This window comes from Megalops cyprinoides, chromosome 5 (assembly GCF_013368585.1).
Source record: "Megalops cyprinoides isolate fMegCyp1 chromosome 5, fMegCyp1.pri, whole genome shotgun sequence".
Classification (NCBI taxonomy): Eukaryota; Metazoa; Chordata; class Actinopteri; order Elopiformes; family Megalopidae; genus Megalops; species Megalops cyprinoides.
Window position 1 is genome coordinate 24,234,168 of NC_050587.1, and position 17,600 is coordinate 24,251,767.

At 43.3% G+C, this 17,600-nt stretch overlaps 1 protein-coding gene across 2 annotated transcripts; it reads left to right on the top strand.

Annotated features, from left to right (window-relative positions):
- The first annotated feature begins 3,890 nt into the window (after positions 1-3,890).
- Positions 3,891-16,371, top strand: fpgs (folylpolyglutamate synthase). 2 transcript variants are annotated; one of them, XM_036529242.1, is made up of 15 exons: positions 3,891-4,041; positions 5,943-6,071; positions 6,616-6,669; positions 6,994-7,058; positions 8,752-8,866; positions 9,516-9,593; positions 10,255-10,316; positions 11,236-11,338; positions 11,687-11,764; positions 12,274-12,421; positions 12,542-12,625; positions 12,998-13,148; positions 13,241-13,316; positions 13,762-13,828; positions 14,516-16,371. In XM_036529242.1, the coding sequence occupies exons 1-15, from the start codon at positions 3,907-3,909 to the stop codon at positions 14,896-14,898; spliced, it is 1,728 nt and encodes a 575-aa protein (XP_036385135.1). In that variant the 5' UTR covers positions 3,891-3,906; the 3' UTR covers positions 14,899-16,371. The 2 variants fall into 2 exon arrangements, with proteins under 2 accessions (XP_036385135.1, XP_036385136.1); XM_036529243.1 differs by having other exon boundaries at positions 14,519-16,371.
- Positions 16,372-17,600: the final 1,229 nt, after the last annotated feature.

Consider the following 17,600-nt stretch of genomic DNA (forward strand, 5'->3'; position numbering starts at 1 on the left):
CCAGAATGACTGTGCCCCTGTGCACAAAGCAACATCCATAAAGACATGGTTTGACGAGTTTGGTGTGGAGGAACTCCAGTGGCCTGCACAGACCCCTGACCTCAACCCCATTGAACACCTTTTGGATGAATTAGAAAACTGATTGTGAGCCAGGCCTTCTCATCCAACATCAGTGCCTGACCTCACAAATGCTCTTTTGGCTGAATGGGCACACATTCCCACAGACACACTCCAAAGTCTTGTGGAAAGCCTTCCCAGAAGAGTGGAGGCTGTCATAGCTGCAAGGGGGGGGGGGGGGGGGGGGGGGCAACTCCATATTAATGCTAATGGTTTTGGAATGGAATGTCCAATAAGCTCAGATACAGGTAGGTGTGATGGTCAGGTGTCTACATACTTCTGGCCATATAGTGTGTCAAGATTGTTTTCCATTATCATGCTGATCACAAAGATTAGTTAAGATTGGGTAACCTTCCAGATCACAAGGAACCAACATGGAAGGTTCAACATGACAACATGACAATGGGAACAGTTCCGGCTTACCTTTTTGTCTCATTAGATCATGTAAAATGAGAGCTACCACTGTAAGATAAAAACAGGTTTTCAGCAGTGAGACGTCAAAAAGACTGATTATGCCATAAACCTTAACTTGTGTTGGGTTTTAAATGTGGCATTAAAGCAAATTAAAGCACAAAATACACAGCCATTAGGGACATAAATGAAATATTGTAAATCAACATTAACATTCACTCTGAGTGTTATATATTAAAGCTCACATTTAGAGATGAATCTGAATAGAACTTTCCTGGATGTCTCTCTAAAATAATTACAAGCCCAATAAACTTGTGACTGGATGTGGGGTATACCTAGTTTCCCTCTGGAAAGTAAACTCTGCTAGTTACATCAGGAGGGACCCAGTCAGACTAAAATTCAGCCTGGCCTCTGGCACTTATAGGATCCATTGCTGAATGGATCTCCTCAGTCAATTCAGGAAAAGGATCCACACACACACACACACACACACACATTTAAATGACAAACCTGCTTGCAGGTTTTCTGTTGCAATTTTATCAGATGGGGATTTGTGTGGACTAACATGTTTTGCCTTAGGTGATACAGGGTTGCATTATTGAGAACCTTCTGCTGCTAGGTCAGCAGCAGAAGGGGGATCATCTGCTTCTCCAAGTTCTCAGTCAGCTCTGACGCCTACTCCCTCAGGGTCTTCCTCTCCTCTGTCTCCTCCTCCTTGCTCAAATATGAGTGCCTCCCCTCCAGACTGAAAATCTGCAACAGGCAGAGAGGTCAGCAGCAGAGTCTGTCAGGTTATGACCCTTGTATTGGATAGTCTCCCAGCTCATGCTCTGTGCATAATTTAATTTGACTGTGGTAGTAATTCACAAGCCTATGTGCCCTTCTTGGCTACCTTCCAATGATATCTCTCTCTGCAGTCAGTCACTGATTTCAGTCTAAATCAGGTGGAGGAAGATTAAAGGGAAACAGCTGGTCACTTGTCGTACTGTTACATTAGTTCTAAGTGTCTGATATATTGCTGTTCCATGTCAGTCTGCCTGTTGAGGGTGTTGACATCAGCAGCCCATAGATTGCTTTCCCTGGATTTCAGGGCCTTCAGCTCCTGTGCTTTTACATACAGGATTTTGCAGTGCTGAACCCATTGCACCTTCATCTCAGTTAAACATAAACATCATGCGTACAATCTCACCCACCATACAATGCAACAATAGGAAAATGATAATGATCACATTAGTGAAAATCATGGTGATATCACGGCTCCATGCTCCTCTGATACAAGTTTTTATTTATAAAGATCAGTTAGTTTTGTATGTAAGTGAGATTCTTACAGTTTGCGTGAAATACGTACTGTTATTTTTCTGTATTTTCAGCATCTTCTTCACAATGAAGCTCTTTCTGTTGCATCATCCAAACCTTCCTGCAAGGCAGCAGTGTGGAGTCTGGCCCTTTACACCATACACACAATCATCACTCACTTAACTCAGCAAATGTGTAATTTAGCAAGTATTCCTTTACCAGTGCTTCTAATAAGAAGTTAAAATCAATAAATCTTCCCCTCTGCCTCCAGAATTGGCCTTCTCCTGCCTCCCTCACTCTCTTCAAATCCCTCTGTCTCTCTCTCTCCTCCTCTTTAACCTGAGAAGGACTGGAAGAAGGATTTAAATAATAACATAGATGAATTATTACATAATAAGTTCACTTTCCTATAGTACACCTGGTATGCATGCAACAGTGTCAGTTAAACACCACTCCCTGAGATAATGCACTGTCGCCCTCTACTGGTTACCTTTAGAATCTCATCAATGTCTTCCTTTGCTGCAAGAAGCCAGTCTCTCACTTCACCTTTAGACTTATCACCGTACTAAGGCTCTGTCCTAATCTGCATAGTCTTACAGAGCTCCTGCACATACACAGAAACATACACAGACATAGACTGCATGTGAACTGTTTCACTTAAGTGATTCAAGAACTGGATTCAATACTTGTGCTAGCTGCATTCATAAGTGTAATACTAGCAGCCTAACTAACAGCCATACAATGGGGAAATTGTATCTGGGTGCGACATACACGCTGCTTGATCAGTTAATGCCATCAGCGATGGCGTGAATCCTTTCTCTTTGCTCAGTTATTCTGCTCGCCATATTTTCTTTACATCTTTGTTCATGTGAATCTGAAGAGATAGGACGTGTTAAACATCACATAGCCCATTTCTGTAGCTAGATTTACTTCGACCACGCTAAAAGAAATGGCTGTAAAGTCTACATAAAATGTATCTTAAAATTTATGTATTTATCTATCACTCAGGTCCTGGATGGCAACGGATCACGCCGTTTCCCACGGAAAACACCATTTTGACCCCCTTCTGTCTCAACCGAACTTTTAACACTGAGCTGAAATCAATAAATCAATCAGTCAGTTTTCGTCCCTGCTGGGAAATTCACTCTGCAGCAAAATAAATACACAATACAGCCTTTACAAAACACAGAAATAAGAAGTTTAGCTTGTTTAAACTATTTATGATTACTCAAGGTGCAAATTAAATATTGAGAAATATTAAAATATGAATGTAAATGTAATTACCCCCAAATATTGAGGGAATTCTGGAGGTGCGGTAGAAGATGAATGTGAAAAGAAGATACATAATTGGAGATACCAAATCAGGTGACTCCAGTCATTTACACTGGGGGTGTGGATGGAGTGAGGCTGAAAACTTGTCCAAACTGGTTTCAGTAGTTCACCTTTGGCAAGTATGATCGAGCCTTTGGCAAGCACTGTGCCGAAAATACATTTTTTTTCTGTAGCTGAGTTGAAGGTTGAGTTCTGTCAGTCTACAAGGCCAAGCCTGACACCTTGTCGGGTCCTTTCGTAGGATAATTGCCTCGATTACATGTTTTTTTTTTCTTGGACATGAAGTTCAAGTTTGCGCGGCGGCACTTTTCCAACACACTAGATGGCGGTAATGTGCCGCGAATGCCACAAAGTCAGAGACGTATGGAAGCGGTAAAATATTTTTGAGCGGCTTTGAAGCCTCAACGCAGCCCACTGCACATGCGGAAAGCGCCGATGTGGCGCGTCACTGGTTTTAGTGCGCTTTAATTATGTATTATTCCTACAAACTATGCTGAGACTTATGTACAATTTAATCAATAATCTTGAAATAGTTATAGTGGTACAGAAACAGTCAACATGCGGACCCTGTAGTTTTCAAACTGATCCTCAAAGTATGGCGGCCCCCTGGCTTCAGTCCGTTGCTAATTACCCTCGATGCGGCAGGAGTTCAACTCAATGCTAGCGCCGGCGCACGCACGATAAGGGAGCACGTTATACGGAAGGCTGCCTCCCAAATTTGGTGGTGGCTTCCTGCATACAGAGTAGCCCATGATGGTGCGCTCGCCGCGCGTGTTCGAGCGATATCTGCTCGCCGCCTTTCTCCACCGCCAAAACTGGAGTAACTTCACCACGCTGAGGAGTTCAAGCACTAAAGCTGCCCGACTCCCAACAATGGATTACCAGGTAGGGCGGCATAGGTAAAAAAAAGATGACAATCTGCGACAGTCCCGATACCCCAGCCAGCCAGAAAGCTAGCGGAGTAAGTTAGCTACCAGCTGATATAATAAATTAATCGCAGTTTACCTAGCTAACTCGCTGTCAAACTCTTTAGCGCCCAGTATAGCTTGTTAGCTATCAAAGACGCCGTTTCGACAAATTTAGTTTGTTAGCAGTTTGTGCTCCGAATGCATTGCAGGTGGTTGTCTGCTAGCTAGCTTGTAACCTGGTGGTCGGTCTTGCTCAGTGGTTCACTGTAATCAGTAAATCGTGTTACATCAGCTTTTTTGCTAGATTCGTGGTTTGAACATGGTTAGAAGGAATATTGCGAAGCCAGTTGGTTAGCACGCAGCACGCTGTTTTGAGGTGACGTAACGATAACTAGCTATATGGTGCCCGGTTAATGGTGTTATCTTACCAACTAGTCACTAAATAAAAATGTAGCTACTTGTTAGCTGGCAGTAATTAATTAATGCGTTGTCTAATTAGTTGGTGAATAAATGTAGTTTAGTATTAGTTTTTAATAATATTAATAGAAATTTTTAGGACAACTTGGTAGCTAGCTAGCTAATTTAATTTTTAGTATTGAGCATCAGTTTGATCATAGAACATCAGGTTAGCTGGAATTTAGCTAGTTACACATGGGTAGCCCACTGGCTAACGCTGGCAAATTAATTTTCTTTAACAAACTAGTTATCTGCCTATTCATTCCCATCTTTACATTTAGTATTTGCAAGCCTTGGGAAAGGCAACGTGAACTTGCTAGCAAATTATTGTGTTCACATATCACAGCGCATAGATGGGTTTAATTTCACAGTTTTTGTGAAGTGAATAGCTTTGGGAAATTTTATCCAAACATCTTAACATATATGAACCTTACAAAAAAGGAAGTAATAGTAGTTACTGTAGCATTGATTATTTAAGTAATTTATGCCTTAGGAGCATAATACTAGCTAGCTTGCTAGCTGCAGGGCCGAAGGAGCACGTGTGTTTAAACTTGGCCGGTTAACTGTCATTTTGTTGCGTGCAGGCTGTTGTAGGACGTTTTCGACATAATTACTGGTGCTTCAGTAGCACAGTGCGCCGGACAGTGCACGCCTTTCTTTTATTTGAGAAACCTCCTTAACCAAACTAAACAAAACTTGTTTGAACATTCAGTTGCTGTATACAACCCTACCTTATACCAAGTGACAATAGTAATATAACTCAAGTTCATACTTTTGGAGTGTAGCCTAGGGAGCTGCTGGCACATACGCTACAGTGCCATGGCGAGGTCAATGTCCTTAGCCTTTAAAACATAAAATAATTTGGCTCACGTAAGTTTAATTACTTTCGCCAGGTAGGATGAGTAAATGAACAGATCCAGCAGGAACTCTTAAAAAAACAAAGCAGTGATTAAATCTTCCTAAGGCAAAGTGCAGCAGTGTGGAGGCAGATGACCTCAGTGTCAAAGGCTTTGAACTCGTGTTGGAATTTTTACTCCTTTTGTTATCTTCTATAACACCTATACACACATACGTGTGATATGTAAGATAAGCATGTGTGAAAGCACTGATAATGTAGGCATGTAAAGTGAGGTGTGGTTTGACAGTCTGCCCCTTTCATGGTAGTCTGAGCGTGGTCGCATGCTAGAATGACCCTTTGGTTGGCATTCTGTGAAGGTGACCGTGGAAGCAGTAGTCTGCCAATGCATAGTGTGAAGGTGAGTGAAGGTGAACTGTGTGGGGCCAGCTACATCTAAGAGACAATTTGTACGTTGAATGCATTGCAGGTTGTAACCTGGTGGTTGGTCTGACCGTATGCGAGGCCTTCTATGAGACTGATTTGTGTGTGTGTGTGTGTGTGTCTCGGAATGTGCGCCTCCGCAGGACGCCGTGTGCACGCTCAACACGTTGCAGACCAATGCCAGTGCCTTGGATCAGGTGCGGAGGGAGCGCGGGAACCCTGAACTGCAGCTGCAGGCCATGAAGGGCTTCCTGCAGCGCTCGGGCCTGACGGTAAGCGCTGTCCGCTGTCCGTCTCACAGCGGCGTCCTGTGCCACAGTCGTGTGTGTGGGTCGCAGCCATTTCCAGGTTGGGGTTGTTACTGGAACGCCAGAGTGGCACCAATTAAATACTACATTTACATGTTAATTTGTAAGTCTGTTATTTGCGTATGGTATGTAGCATATACAGTACTCACTTGTATATGTGATATAATGTTTATGCGATGTTCATGCATATGCGCACCCAGACATAAAACGTACCCGTTATGTATGTGCTTTAATATTCAGTGAGTTTTCCTTTCCTTACTCCTGAGCATTATATTTTGAAGAAACAGTAAAGATGGAGGAAGGTCCAAGGCTTTGTAATTTTAATGAACAGACAAGATCTCTGTAAAGTCTTGTTTCCCTCAAGCCTGCCAGAGCTTTCTAAAGTCTGGCTGCCCCCTCCAGGTGTGTGCTTCTGTCAGGTGTTTCTGATAATGTGAGGGTCTGTCCACTGCCTCACGGGTATCTCCAGCTGCCCCCAGGTCTCACAGAGCGTGTGCTTGCCCCACAGGTAGAGGAGCTTGACCATCTCAACATCATCCATGTGACGGGGACAAAGGGCAAGGTGAGTGGATTGCATGTCACAAGTGCTGCCATTGATTCTTTTAGGAGCATGTGTCATTTATCTAAGGCATTCTATTACAAAACATTAGCTGACAAGGATGACCTCTGGGCCTGCATCAAAGCAAAGTTTCGGCAAAGCCATTCCGGTCAAAAGCTCCCATACTGTTATGTAACAGCAGTTGGAATTTCAGTATTTGTAATCATTATTATTGTAAATAGTAGTACTAGTGGTGCTTTATGACTAATACGGTTGTTGTTGTTGTTGTTAGCAATTAAATAAAAAGACCTGAATGTAATTACATTTACCTTTTTGGACTTTTTGCAGGGATCAACGTGTGCGTTCACAGAGCACATTCTCAGGAATTACGGATTTCGCACAGGATTTTACAGGTAAATTTTTAGGAGGTAAAAAGACAAACGCGTTTGAAGTGAATGAGTGACTCTGCGGTTTAGGTTGTGAGGAGTTCAGATATGTGTGTACAGTTGTCTGAGGCGGAGTCCATACACAAGAGGACTTTGCTTTCCTGGCTTTGTGCTTGAATAATGACTAACTGAAATGATCAGTGTTCAAATGACTTGTTGTAGTGTGTTTGGGTTGTAAAAGGCTGACTTTAATTGCATGGTAAAACTGATAGTTTATGTTGTGACTGAAAAGGCTATTTATTAGTTGTTCCTGAGTATGTGCTGTCCAGTGAATTTGCTGTGTTAGCAATACTGTTTTGTTTGCAGTCCAATGTACACACTATAGTACTTAAATGTCAAGATAGTGTGCAGGATTTCACTGTGGGAGGTTACACAGGATGGTATCGTTTGACTGAAATGAAGCCTGGATAAGCCTTAAATATTGGACAAAATTAGATTCCCACAAGCATATCCATTAGATAATGGTTTCCAATTCCTTAGGACTGAGCTGATGGATGCTGTTAATGTTCTTTCCTAATGGTTTCTGACACATATTTACAATCAACCATTCCCTGCTTCAGATCAAATTTGCCTGCAAAATTGGGCAGTATGCAGTTCTACTCCTGAGGAATTTAGTGTGTGAAAACACATTCCAGCCGTTCCAGCCCAACCTGATTGCCTGGAGCCTTTTTCATTCTGTGATAAGACCCTCCTAATACTAGAGGCTTCACTGGAGTTATATCACATAAAGTCATTCGACTTTTATCCAGAGGGACTTAAAGGAAAGGAACATTAGGGTGTGTAAGGCCACACCAACAGCAGTATGTATATCAGACGACATATGAACATGTGTCAGTACATCACACAGTGCTATAATAACTACTTTCACGCTGAATGTAGACCTAGAGTACTCAGAAATTTCAAAAGCTAATGTCACAGTGCAAGAGTATCCTATAGTAATGTACCTTAGAAGGTAAGATTTTAGCACTGTAACATCTAGGTAGGGGAGCCTAGGTGCAGTTTGAAGCAATGAGTAACCCTGTGCCACTGTCAGGGCCAGAAGGCTGGGGACTCTGTAGGCCTCCTGCAAGAGTGAAATACCTGCTTGGAGGCTGCTGTGGTTGGTCAGATTAAATGGGGTTTGGTGTCAGGGGCCGTGCCCTCTGTTGCAGATGGTAAAGCAGACCGATAAGGAGAAGGCGTATGTAACACAACAGTACATTATGCTTAGGCGAAGTAGCAGGGCCTCCCTTGATAGGCTTCTTCAAATATGCAATCCACAGGGTCTTCATTCAGATTAAATGGTGTCCAGGGTCTTCATGTCACCCAGGCGGTGGTCACGGAACCCACTGAGACTTAGTGCGACTGAGTCCGTGGCTATAACATAATCATACCCCTTAAATACTACAGCTGTTCAACAGCTTCATGTGTAGCTGAGACACGGAAACTGAAACCACAAGTGCAGTTGGCAATTAAATTTAGACTCTGAACTGTCCACTGAAATTAATTACTTTTCAAAGGTGTATGATGGCAATAAAATGTAGCAGTCTGTAGTAATATATATGAAATGTAGTACAATCTGTAACTACAGTGTAAGTCAATACTCCCAGTTGCATGCAGTACAGTTTTAACACACAACATGTATATGCTTGAGGAATTGAGGTTATTATTTTGCTTGCAGTTCACCACATTTGGTACAAGTCAGAGAGAGAATCCGAATCGATGGGCGGCCAATCAGCAAGGAGCTCTTCACAAAGTACTTCTGGCAGGTCTACAGTCGCCTGGATGAGACAAAGGTAGGCTTCTCCTGTTCCATTGTTTGGAAGGCAGGGCATTGATGTTGCATGCTTGTGTTTTGTACCATATGTAACACAGGTTAAGTTGGTTGTGACTAAAGGTGACGCAGAAATGAGTGTCTTCCCTGAACTGAAGGGCATCTGGTGTCTGTTATGGAATTGAAACAATCACCAACAGGTTACAGGTTCAAATCCTCAGCAGGGAACTCTCACACTTGAAATTTTCTGCTGTTAAAATGGTTAATATATAAAACACTGCAGAATTGTAAATGATTATCAGGAGCACCCTTTTATTCAACACTGTTTTTTTTAGCTGAATGAAAATGTTATCCTGTGTGCTTTAGTGGGTGCTCTCTCCTCCTTTTCAAACTCTGGTGTACGCCAGACAGACAGCGATGCACGTACTTCCTTAATAAGGGGAAATGTGGAAGCTCACGTGTTAACAATGTAATCCCTCTCAGCTGTCATGTGATGGCGTGCTTTTCCACTTAACAGGGCTCCATATGAATGGATGCTCTCTTCCTTAAGTCCTTGAGTGTAGCAGTATGTGTTTTTTTCCAGTGCACGAACATGTTGTATATTATTGAACAGTCCTCTTGGGGTCCCGACTGTAATTGCATTCCTTGTCTCAACTCCCATGATCCTCCAGGACGCGCACGGTGGCACCATGCCGGCCTACTTCCGCTTCCTCACCATCCTGGCCTTTCACGTCTTCCTGCAGGAGAAGGTGGGTGCCTCCCCCCAACCCCTAGCTCTCCACAGTCAAACGCACACAGAGACACCCATACACATACAGAGGCTTGACACAGACCCACAAGTGTGCTCACAGATTAAGACCCACACACACATGCTCAGATGTTGAGTCATACACATATACCCACAAGGACACAGTGACATCCACACTTGTGTGCACACACACGCACACACTCTGTAATTTTAAGGCTTGTGTTCAGGACCAGGATTGTGACAGTCCTAGTGCATGGTAGGCTGGTAGATTAGGAGCGCGATATGCAGTGGCAGTAGTGTGGTGTTTGTGTAGATCTTCCCTTACTATGCCACGCAACAGCTGTTCATCTTTGTTTTTTTGATATGCCTCTACATTCCTGTCATACTTGATCAGGGCTGACCAGCTGAGTCAGCCATGATCCTCCTGTCGGGGTGTCAGTTTCAAAACTGTAAAGGAAAGAGTGTATAAATGGCATCTGAGAGCCCCACCGTCACACTGTCCACATATCAGCTCACTGTACTCCACGGTACTTGGCAACCAGCACCATGTGCCTGGCCATCCAGGACAGCTGATCAGCATTCATTCTTGAGATAAAATGGATGGCAAACCGCCAGTTTAAAAGTTCACCTGGTTTGTAATTGCTTTTCCTTTTTTAATGCAGGTTGATTTGGCAGTCATTGAAGTTGGCATAGGAGGTGCCTATGACTGCACAAACATAATCAGGTGAGAGTGCTGTTTCTGCCTGTGTGACTAACTGTAAAGAAATGCACACATAAAAAGCTGTGCAGCTGTTGTCCCACAGAGCCGTGGAAACGGATATGAAGGGGAAAGAATGTTGCATTGGACAATAATCTTATCTGACATTTACAGGGTTCTCTTTGTTGTAAATCCAGAGGCATAGAAGTCTTGAGAAATGGCCTGATATCCCATTGCCTTTGGGGAGTCATGGAAATTTACTTTGATCCGCTCAAATGTTTAGTGATATTTCTTACAGTGAGGAAAATGCATCTCCTTATTAACAGTGAGAGTCTTGCTGTTGGTGTGCTGATATTGCTAACAGATTAGCCGTTTTCCTGCCATGTTCATTAAGCTCGCTGCCCAAAGTCAGAGTGTTCATTGCCAAGTATTGGATAAGACACAATCTGCTTTGAAAGTAACCTGGAGTATTCATTGACGAGAGAGAGCAAATGTCAGATAAGACACAATCTGCTGTGACCGTAACCTATCTCAGAATACATTTCCCCAAACAGTACCAGGTGGACTGTTTTCAAAAGAATTTGCGCTGTACATTGACCCTAAAGGCACTGAGAGCTCATGGACAGTATAAGTCTGAAGTGGGTGGGAACCTTGCATTTAGATTGGACATGTTTGAAGGCGGTTGTAAGATTTAGTTACACATCAACAGGTCTCCTGTGTTTTTCCGTTCTGCCCTCAGAAATTGTCCCCCCCCCCCGCTGTCCTTTTCCACTGCCCTGCACAGTGCCCCTTGGCCCAATGCCAAAGCTTTAGTAACCGCTTCACTGTCACTAATCTGGCTGCACTGCTGGCTTCTGAATGCCTCATCATATTGTCAGCATTACTAAAGCTGTTTCGCCCCCCCGGCCCCCCTCACATGGGATGTCTCTCTCTCTCTACCTGACAGAAAACCATGGGTCTGCGGCATCTCCTCTCTGGGCATAGATCACACCAGCATATTGGGAGACACCATTGAGAAAATAGCCTGGCAGAAAGGAGGCATCTTTAAGGTGAGAGGAGAATAGCTATGTTACTTTTACATTTAGGTCCTTGGCAGACAGTCTTACTCCGAGACACCTACAAAGCTAAGGGTGCAGAAGTGTATCCAGTTAAGTGTGTACTTGTGTGATGGCTTGCCTGTGTTTGAGTTAGTGCACAGCTTGGTAAAGTTACACACCTGAGCTTACAAGCTCACATGCTCTGAGCTTAATAGGTACAAAAACACATTATAGCCATATAAAGGCATTTGTCTGTGTGTGTGTGTGTGTGTGTGTATGTGGAGTGCAGTGTGGGTGTATTGGACAGTGTGTGTTTGTATGTAGGACTGTGTGTTTATGTAAGGCTATCTCTGTGGACAGCCTGGAGTTCCAGCTTTTACAGTGAAGCAGCCAGAGGGCCCCATGACTGTGTTACAGGAGAGAGCTGAGGAGATCGGGGTGAGTGAGGCATGTGTGTATGTGCACATCTGCAACCCTGTCTTCAGTGAGACTGAGGAGAGCTGCTTTTTAACTGCTGTGTGTGTGTGTGTGCGTGCGCGCACGTGTGAGAGAGATCTCTACAGATGGGCCACTTTCCTGTTGCATGTGATCACTATCCGAAACCTGTTAGCCATCTGAAATGCACCTGCTTTCTCACACTTCTTACATATGACTGTTTGTCTTTGATGTCTTTCCATCACTGCCCTTGTGGATCATCTTCATGTTGTGTAAAGCAATGCATTGTTTTATGTTAAAAAGCATTCTTAGTGCTATAAAATTAAATTTGGTTATCTGATTAACATGGTAGATTTGTTGGCTGATCGATTGATTGGTCAGTTTATTAATTGATTGATCCCTGCCCTCAGTGTCCCATGTGTGTTCAGAGCTGAAGGAGTACTGTGCTTTATTCACTTTGAAAAGAGCTCTTTGTGACAGTGTTTGATTGGTGGATGGTTCCCCTCCCTCAGTGTCCCCTCCGGGTGTGTCCGGAGCTGGAGGAGTACCAGGCTGTGAACGGGCCACTGCGGCTGGGTCTGGCGGGTCAGCACCAGCACTCTAACGCCTCCCTCGCCCTGCAGCTTAGCCAGACCTGGCTAAAGCGCCGCTGCCTGCCCAGTATGTACACCAGCAAGTGTGTGTGTGTGTGTGTGTGTGTGTGTGTGTGTGTGTGTGTACCCTACATGGGTGTGTGCACAGTATGCACACAGTCTCATACAACTGGTTTCCCTCCTCCAGATGAGCCCCTCCCCTCTCCTGTGGAGGAGAACACCGGAGTCCCCCTGGCCCCGCCCTTTCAGCCCAGCCCCATTATGCTGAAAGGTCAGTCACCTCTGCGGGTGTCTCACAGAACAGCGTCTGTCTGTTGTCATAGCCTGATATCACACTTTTTATTTCATCCAATGTAATTAAGTACAGTGAGGTCTGCATTTTTACGGTTTTACATTATCTTTAGAAACAAAAGAGATGTGTAAGGTTGTTGGTTAATTTTCACAGAAAATTAAGTTTTCCCTTTTAAAGGGATATGCTTGTGAGATTATATTTGCCAGATGAAACTCAGACTTTTGAAAAGAACCGCTTTGGGTTAGGAACTCTAGGAGTCCTCCTGCTCCAGACTCTACAGTGGTAACGTTATTGGAAATGTCTTGGCCCGGTCTCATGTTTGGCTGTCCCTCTCCTCGCTCTGCTGCCCAGGGCTGGAGTACACAGAGTGGCCGGGCCGCACCCAGACCCTGCGACATGACCCGGTCACCTACTTCCTGGACGGAGCCCACACCACCCGCAGCATGCTGGCATGCGTGCACTGGTTCACCGAAGCCGCCGCCCAGCAAGAGAGGACTGCTGGGTGAGTGGCTACCTGCGCAGTCCCTGGGAGCTCCCACCCGGCTGTCCACCAGGGGGCGCTCACTGTACGCATTTTTCTCTCCTGTGCCTCAGGGGACCGGCGGTCAGGGTGCTGCTGTTCAACGCCACAGGGGAGCGCGACTGTGCAGCCATGCTCAAACTCCTGGTGGTAAGTGTGCCAGACCGCAGGACTGATCACAGCCTTCGGGAGGCAGTAATGAGGGTGAACGTGCTGGGGAATTTGCCTTTTCTTGCTATTGTTCTGGTCAGAAGTAGTAGTAAATGGGAGGGACCGGTTACTGTCAGAGCAGGTCCTCTTGGCTCCAGTTCAGGTGGCTATGGTCCAGGTTTTCCACTTCTCTTTACACCACAGCTGGGACAGAGAAACTAAACTGAGTCATGAAAATGTTTAGTTGCGTCAGGTGGATGCTTGCACGGAACAAGAGACTGCAGAGCCTCCAGATGCTGTGACCCAGTACGACCAGCCTTAAGCTGCCCTTCTTCAAATGTGATTTTCCTTGCAATAGCGGCGGCCTGTTTCATTGCTTGTAGCAGTTGTTTCTGACGCGCAAGTGTATGACAGTCATGTATTTTTGTTTTTTTTTTCTCTTCAGCCATGCCATTTTGACTTTGCCGTTTTCTGCCCCAACATCACTGAAGTGCTGCCATCTAGCAATGCAGGTAAGCAGATCCCCGTCCCGTTTAGAGCACTGCTGCATCCTCAGCCATCTCTTTTCTAGAAGGTTGCCATGCTAGGCTTGCTATACAGCTGAGGTCCTTCATGTCTGCTATACACTGCCTGTGCTGTGACTTGATGCACTAAAATTCCCCTCGACACAGACTCCACACAGTTTGCATGCACATTGACAGGTTGACATTTCCATTGGAGTGGATTTGAAAATGAGATGTTTGCTCACCTTGAATTGAAGGAAGTAGCCTTGTGTGTTTTGTAAGGCTAATTGTGAACTGGGTGTACCCTGAAATAAACGTTTATATGCGCAGGCTGAGATAAAGATGAGTGGATGTGGGTAGAAAATAAGACAACTGTTGATTTTCATGACACATCAAGATTTAGATAGTGTAGTAACAGATTGATGTGGCAGCCATGAGGTATTTGCCATTTTATTATCTTTTCAGTTGTATATCCTTAGATGTTAATAGGCATATGCTTTTGTTCTAGACAATATCGTCTGTATTTTTTATATTATATATTATTATTTTATATATTTTTATTTCTTTGTGTGCATGTTTCTGTTTGTGTGTGTGTTCAGTTGTGTGTGCAAATGTGTTCTCTGAAAAAATGTGTGTGCGTGCGCACGCAGTGTGCCTGTTCTAACCTCACTGTATCATTGTATTGTTTCCTCTCAGTAGACCAGCAGAACTATAACGTAACGGTAGAGAACATGCTGACCCGCTGCCTGGACAACCAGAGGAGCTGGAGGGTTCTGAGTGGCGAGGAGGCCAGGCTGGGGCCAGAGCTGCTTATCCCGGGCAGCCTCCCCCTGGTAACCGAACAGAGGAGGACAGACACCATGGTCTTCCCCTGCATCTTGAGCGCCCTCCAGTGGATCAGTCAAGGAAGAGACCCCATCCTCAAGGTCACAGGCGAAAACATCATTCCCGTTCAGCCCGCTGTCGGTGAGAAGGCACAGCCTCTGAGGGAAGCCAGCAGAATCCATGTCCTTGTCACAGGAAGCCTGCATCTGGTGGGTGGGGTTTTGAAACACTTGGACCCCTCCTCTGCTTCTTAATGGGCCAGTGGGACTGCTGCTTCATTGAAGCTGCACAGTTATGTTGTGTGGTTTGTCCTCTCAGGAGAGGCTAGCTCCTATGTTCCTGTCAAGGGAACCAATCAGGGTTTAAGTTTGCCAAACTTATGAATGGTTATGGTCATGGTCATGGTCATCTCTGAATTCTGCAGTCTATACCCAACGGGCCAGTTGCCAACCAGCGGTTCATGCTCGCTCTCACCCCAACGCCTTACCATGTACCCAAACACACATACTCTTCATGATCTCGAACTGATACTTGAAACGAAGACTGTTTACATAAAACGCTGGGGACTGTAGTCATCCTAATTTGACAGGCATGGTTCTTTTTTATGCTGACATAAATTGAGTTCAGGACTTCCCGAGATGAACATAAGTGTGACTAACTTGAATTCCTTAAGCCCTCGTAGCTGAGATGAAAATGAATGAGAGATAATGGGAGCTGGGGTTCAGAGGATAATTTAAGTCACAAAGCAAGGTTTGCTTTTGATTTTTTTTCTGTCACTTTTACTAACAGCATGTCAGGAATTTCCAACAAACTGGGTTGATCTAGATTACAGATAAATAACATGTTAAGCATTCGTTTACATAATTTACATTTCAGTGGTATAAAGTGTTGGGAATATGCAAGTGTGACTTGTCAGCAAGTTTGCAATGTCAGTAAAATATCCCATTCTGTGTGGCCACAGAATCTCTCATTCTGTGTCATAGATTATGAATACAGCCATTCACAGTCAGTCTTAATATGGTAGTAATCTCCATGTTAACTATAAATTAAATTATGTAAATTATGAGGAAAAAAATGGTATGGATTTTATATTAATTTATGACCTGGACACTTTGTGTTCTTACAATTAAGCACTTGTAGTCACCCAGAAAGTCAGTCTATCAACAGTGCATCTGTTATACTCCCATCAGAAGCAGTGAATTCTGGGAAACATTGAAGAATGTTGCAGGTGATTTGCTGTTTCCCTGCTTTTCAGGTGTATCCTTGATTTCACAGCTTCTGTCTTGGCTCAGTTGTATTGTAACATGAACTGAATGGGTAGTTCACAGAAAAGTTGACAATATTTAATGTAATTCTAATGAAAAGGTATGCTGAATATTCATTGTAATTTGGGGAATTGTTCAGGGTTATTTTTTGGTAATGAAACTGTTTCTAGCCTGCTGTTACCATGCTAGTCCTAAAACAGTGAGCTGTTGTACAAGATCCTTGGTCATTTGGTTCACAAATGCACCTGTAAAAAGCAGATACCACATAAGCAGTGACTGATATGATCCACCTTCAGAATGAATTAGTACATTGCTGATACATAGCAGTTTTCCACTCAGTGCTAACTTTTCCTCCTGACACTAAATTCACTCACCAATGTGCCACTTGGCAGATACTGGAATAATTCCATTCGGTTGGAAAAATTGTAAGTCTTCTACAGACTTGAGAACCACATGGGAAACAAATATGGTGATTTCCTTTAAATAAGTTTGGAAGTGTCTGGAATTTAAACTTTATTTTTTCTTTCTTTTCTTTCTTTCCACAAGTTTACAATCACAAATGAAAAGTGTCATTGTTGGAAAATGTAACTATGAAATTGTTTACTATGATTTTGGCCAATACATATTTTTTGATCCATCTGTTTCTTTTCTTAATCTCAAGTATTAGCACTATTGCTATTTTAAGCTGGACAAACATTCACTCTGCTCATTGACTTAGTGGGAGAGGGGTGATACTTATGCTAATGCTTTTGAAGTCAGTGGCTTGTGTTCATGCTCTTGAAGCACCAATCAAAAGCCAGCCTTAAGCTGCCCTTCTTCAAATGTGATTTAACTCCCATGTGAAATACTAGAAATCCAGATTTTTCCAGGTGCTGCCTAACCTTTTTTGGAAAACAGCCCCAGTCCAAAATCATCAGTAATGAACAATTCTAGATAAGTGACATCTGTATTTATGTAATATGTTAATGTAATTGTTCTGGAAAATGTCACCCATACTGTTTTATTCAGAAAGGGATTTGATGCACTTTTGCCAGTCCTGTGGCAAGTGCAGAAATTAAGTGCGTGTACATGTATATACTTATACTGAGAGAAAGCTAATTAATTTAGCTAACTGTGGTTCTTCTCCAGCGAAGTGGTTGATTCATACTTAAGTATTCATCATCATACGATTTGTTGTATAACGTTGATGTTTTTTTTTTTTTTTTTTTATGGGACGTGTTGAAGCCGTAGAAGCACATAGTGACCAATAGTGCCATACTTATGTCTTCTTTCCTCCTGCACAGCCTCACATCACACAACACAACAGCACGTATAAGCCCTTCTGTAGAACACAACAGGACACTATATAAAACTGTTAAAAATGCTTGGGTGACTTTAATTAAAAAAAAAAATATATATATATATATATATATATATGTATATTAGTTGTCCCTGGTAATATTGTAGTTATGCTTATGATTCTTAAAATGTAAATGCTTGTTTTCAGTGGCAGAAAATTGTCATTGCAGTCAAATATATCTCGCTCCAGAAATGTGCTGTTTAATGTCTGCTGTATCCTACCTCTTCAGATTCAAGTGAAAGGAGAGGATCAATGCCATTGCAGGTTACAAGATGCCATATGGCTAAGCAATTCCTGTACAATATTTAACTTAATACCTGTATTGTCGTATTTGACAATTTGATGTGACAAA

Excerpts from the sequence above, each read along its gene's own strand:
- fpgs (XM_036529242.1), top strand. The coding sequence starts at position 3,907 with ATGATGGTGCGCTCGCCGCGCGTGTTCGAGCGATATCTGCTCGCCGCC. Across the intron at positions 9,594-10,254 it reads ACGTCTTCCTGCAGGAGAAG|GTTGATTTGGCAGTCATTGA; the intron begins GTGGGTGCCTCC and ends TTTTTAATGCAG. Across the intron at positions 11,339-11,686 it reads AGAAAGGAGGCATCTTTAAG|CCTGGAGTTCCAGCTTTTAC; the intron begins GTGAGAGGAGAA and ends CTCTGTGGACAG.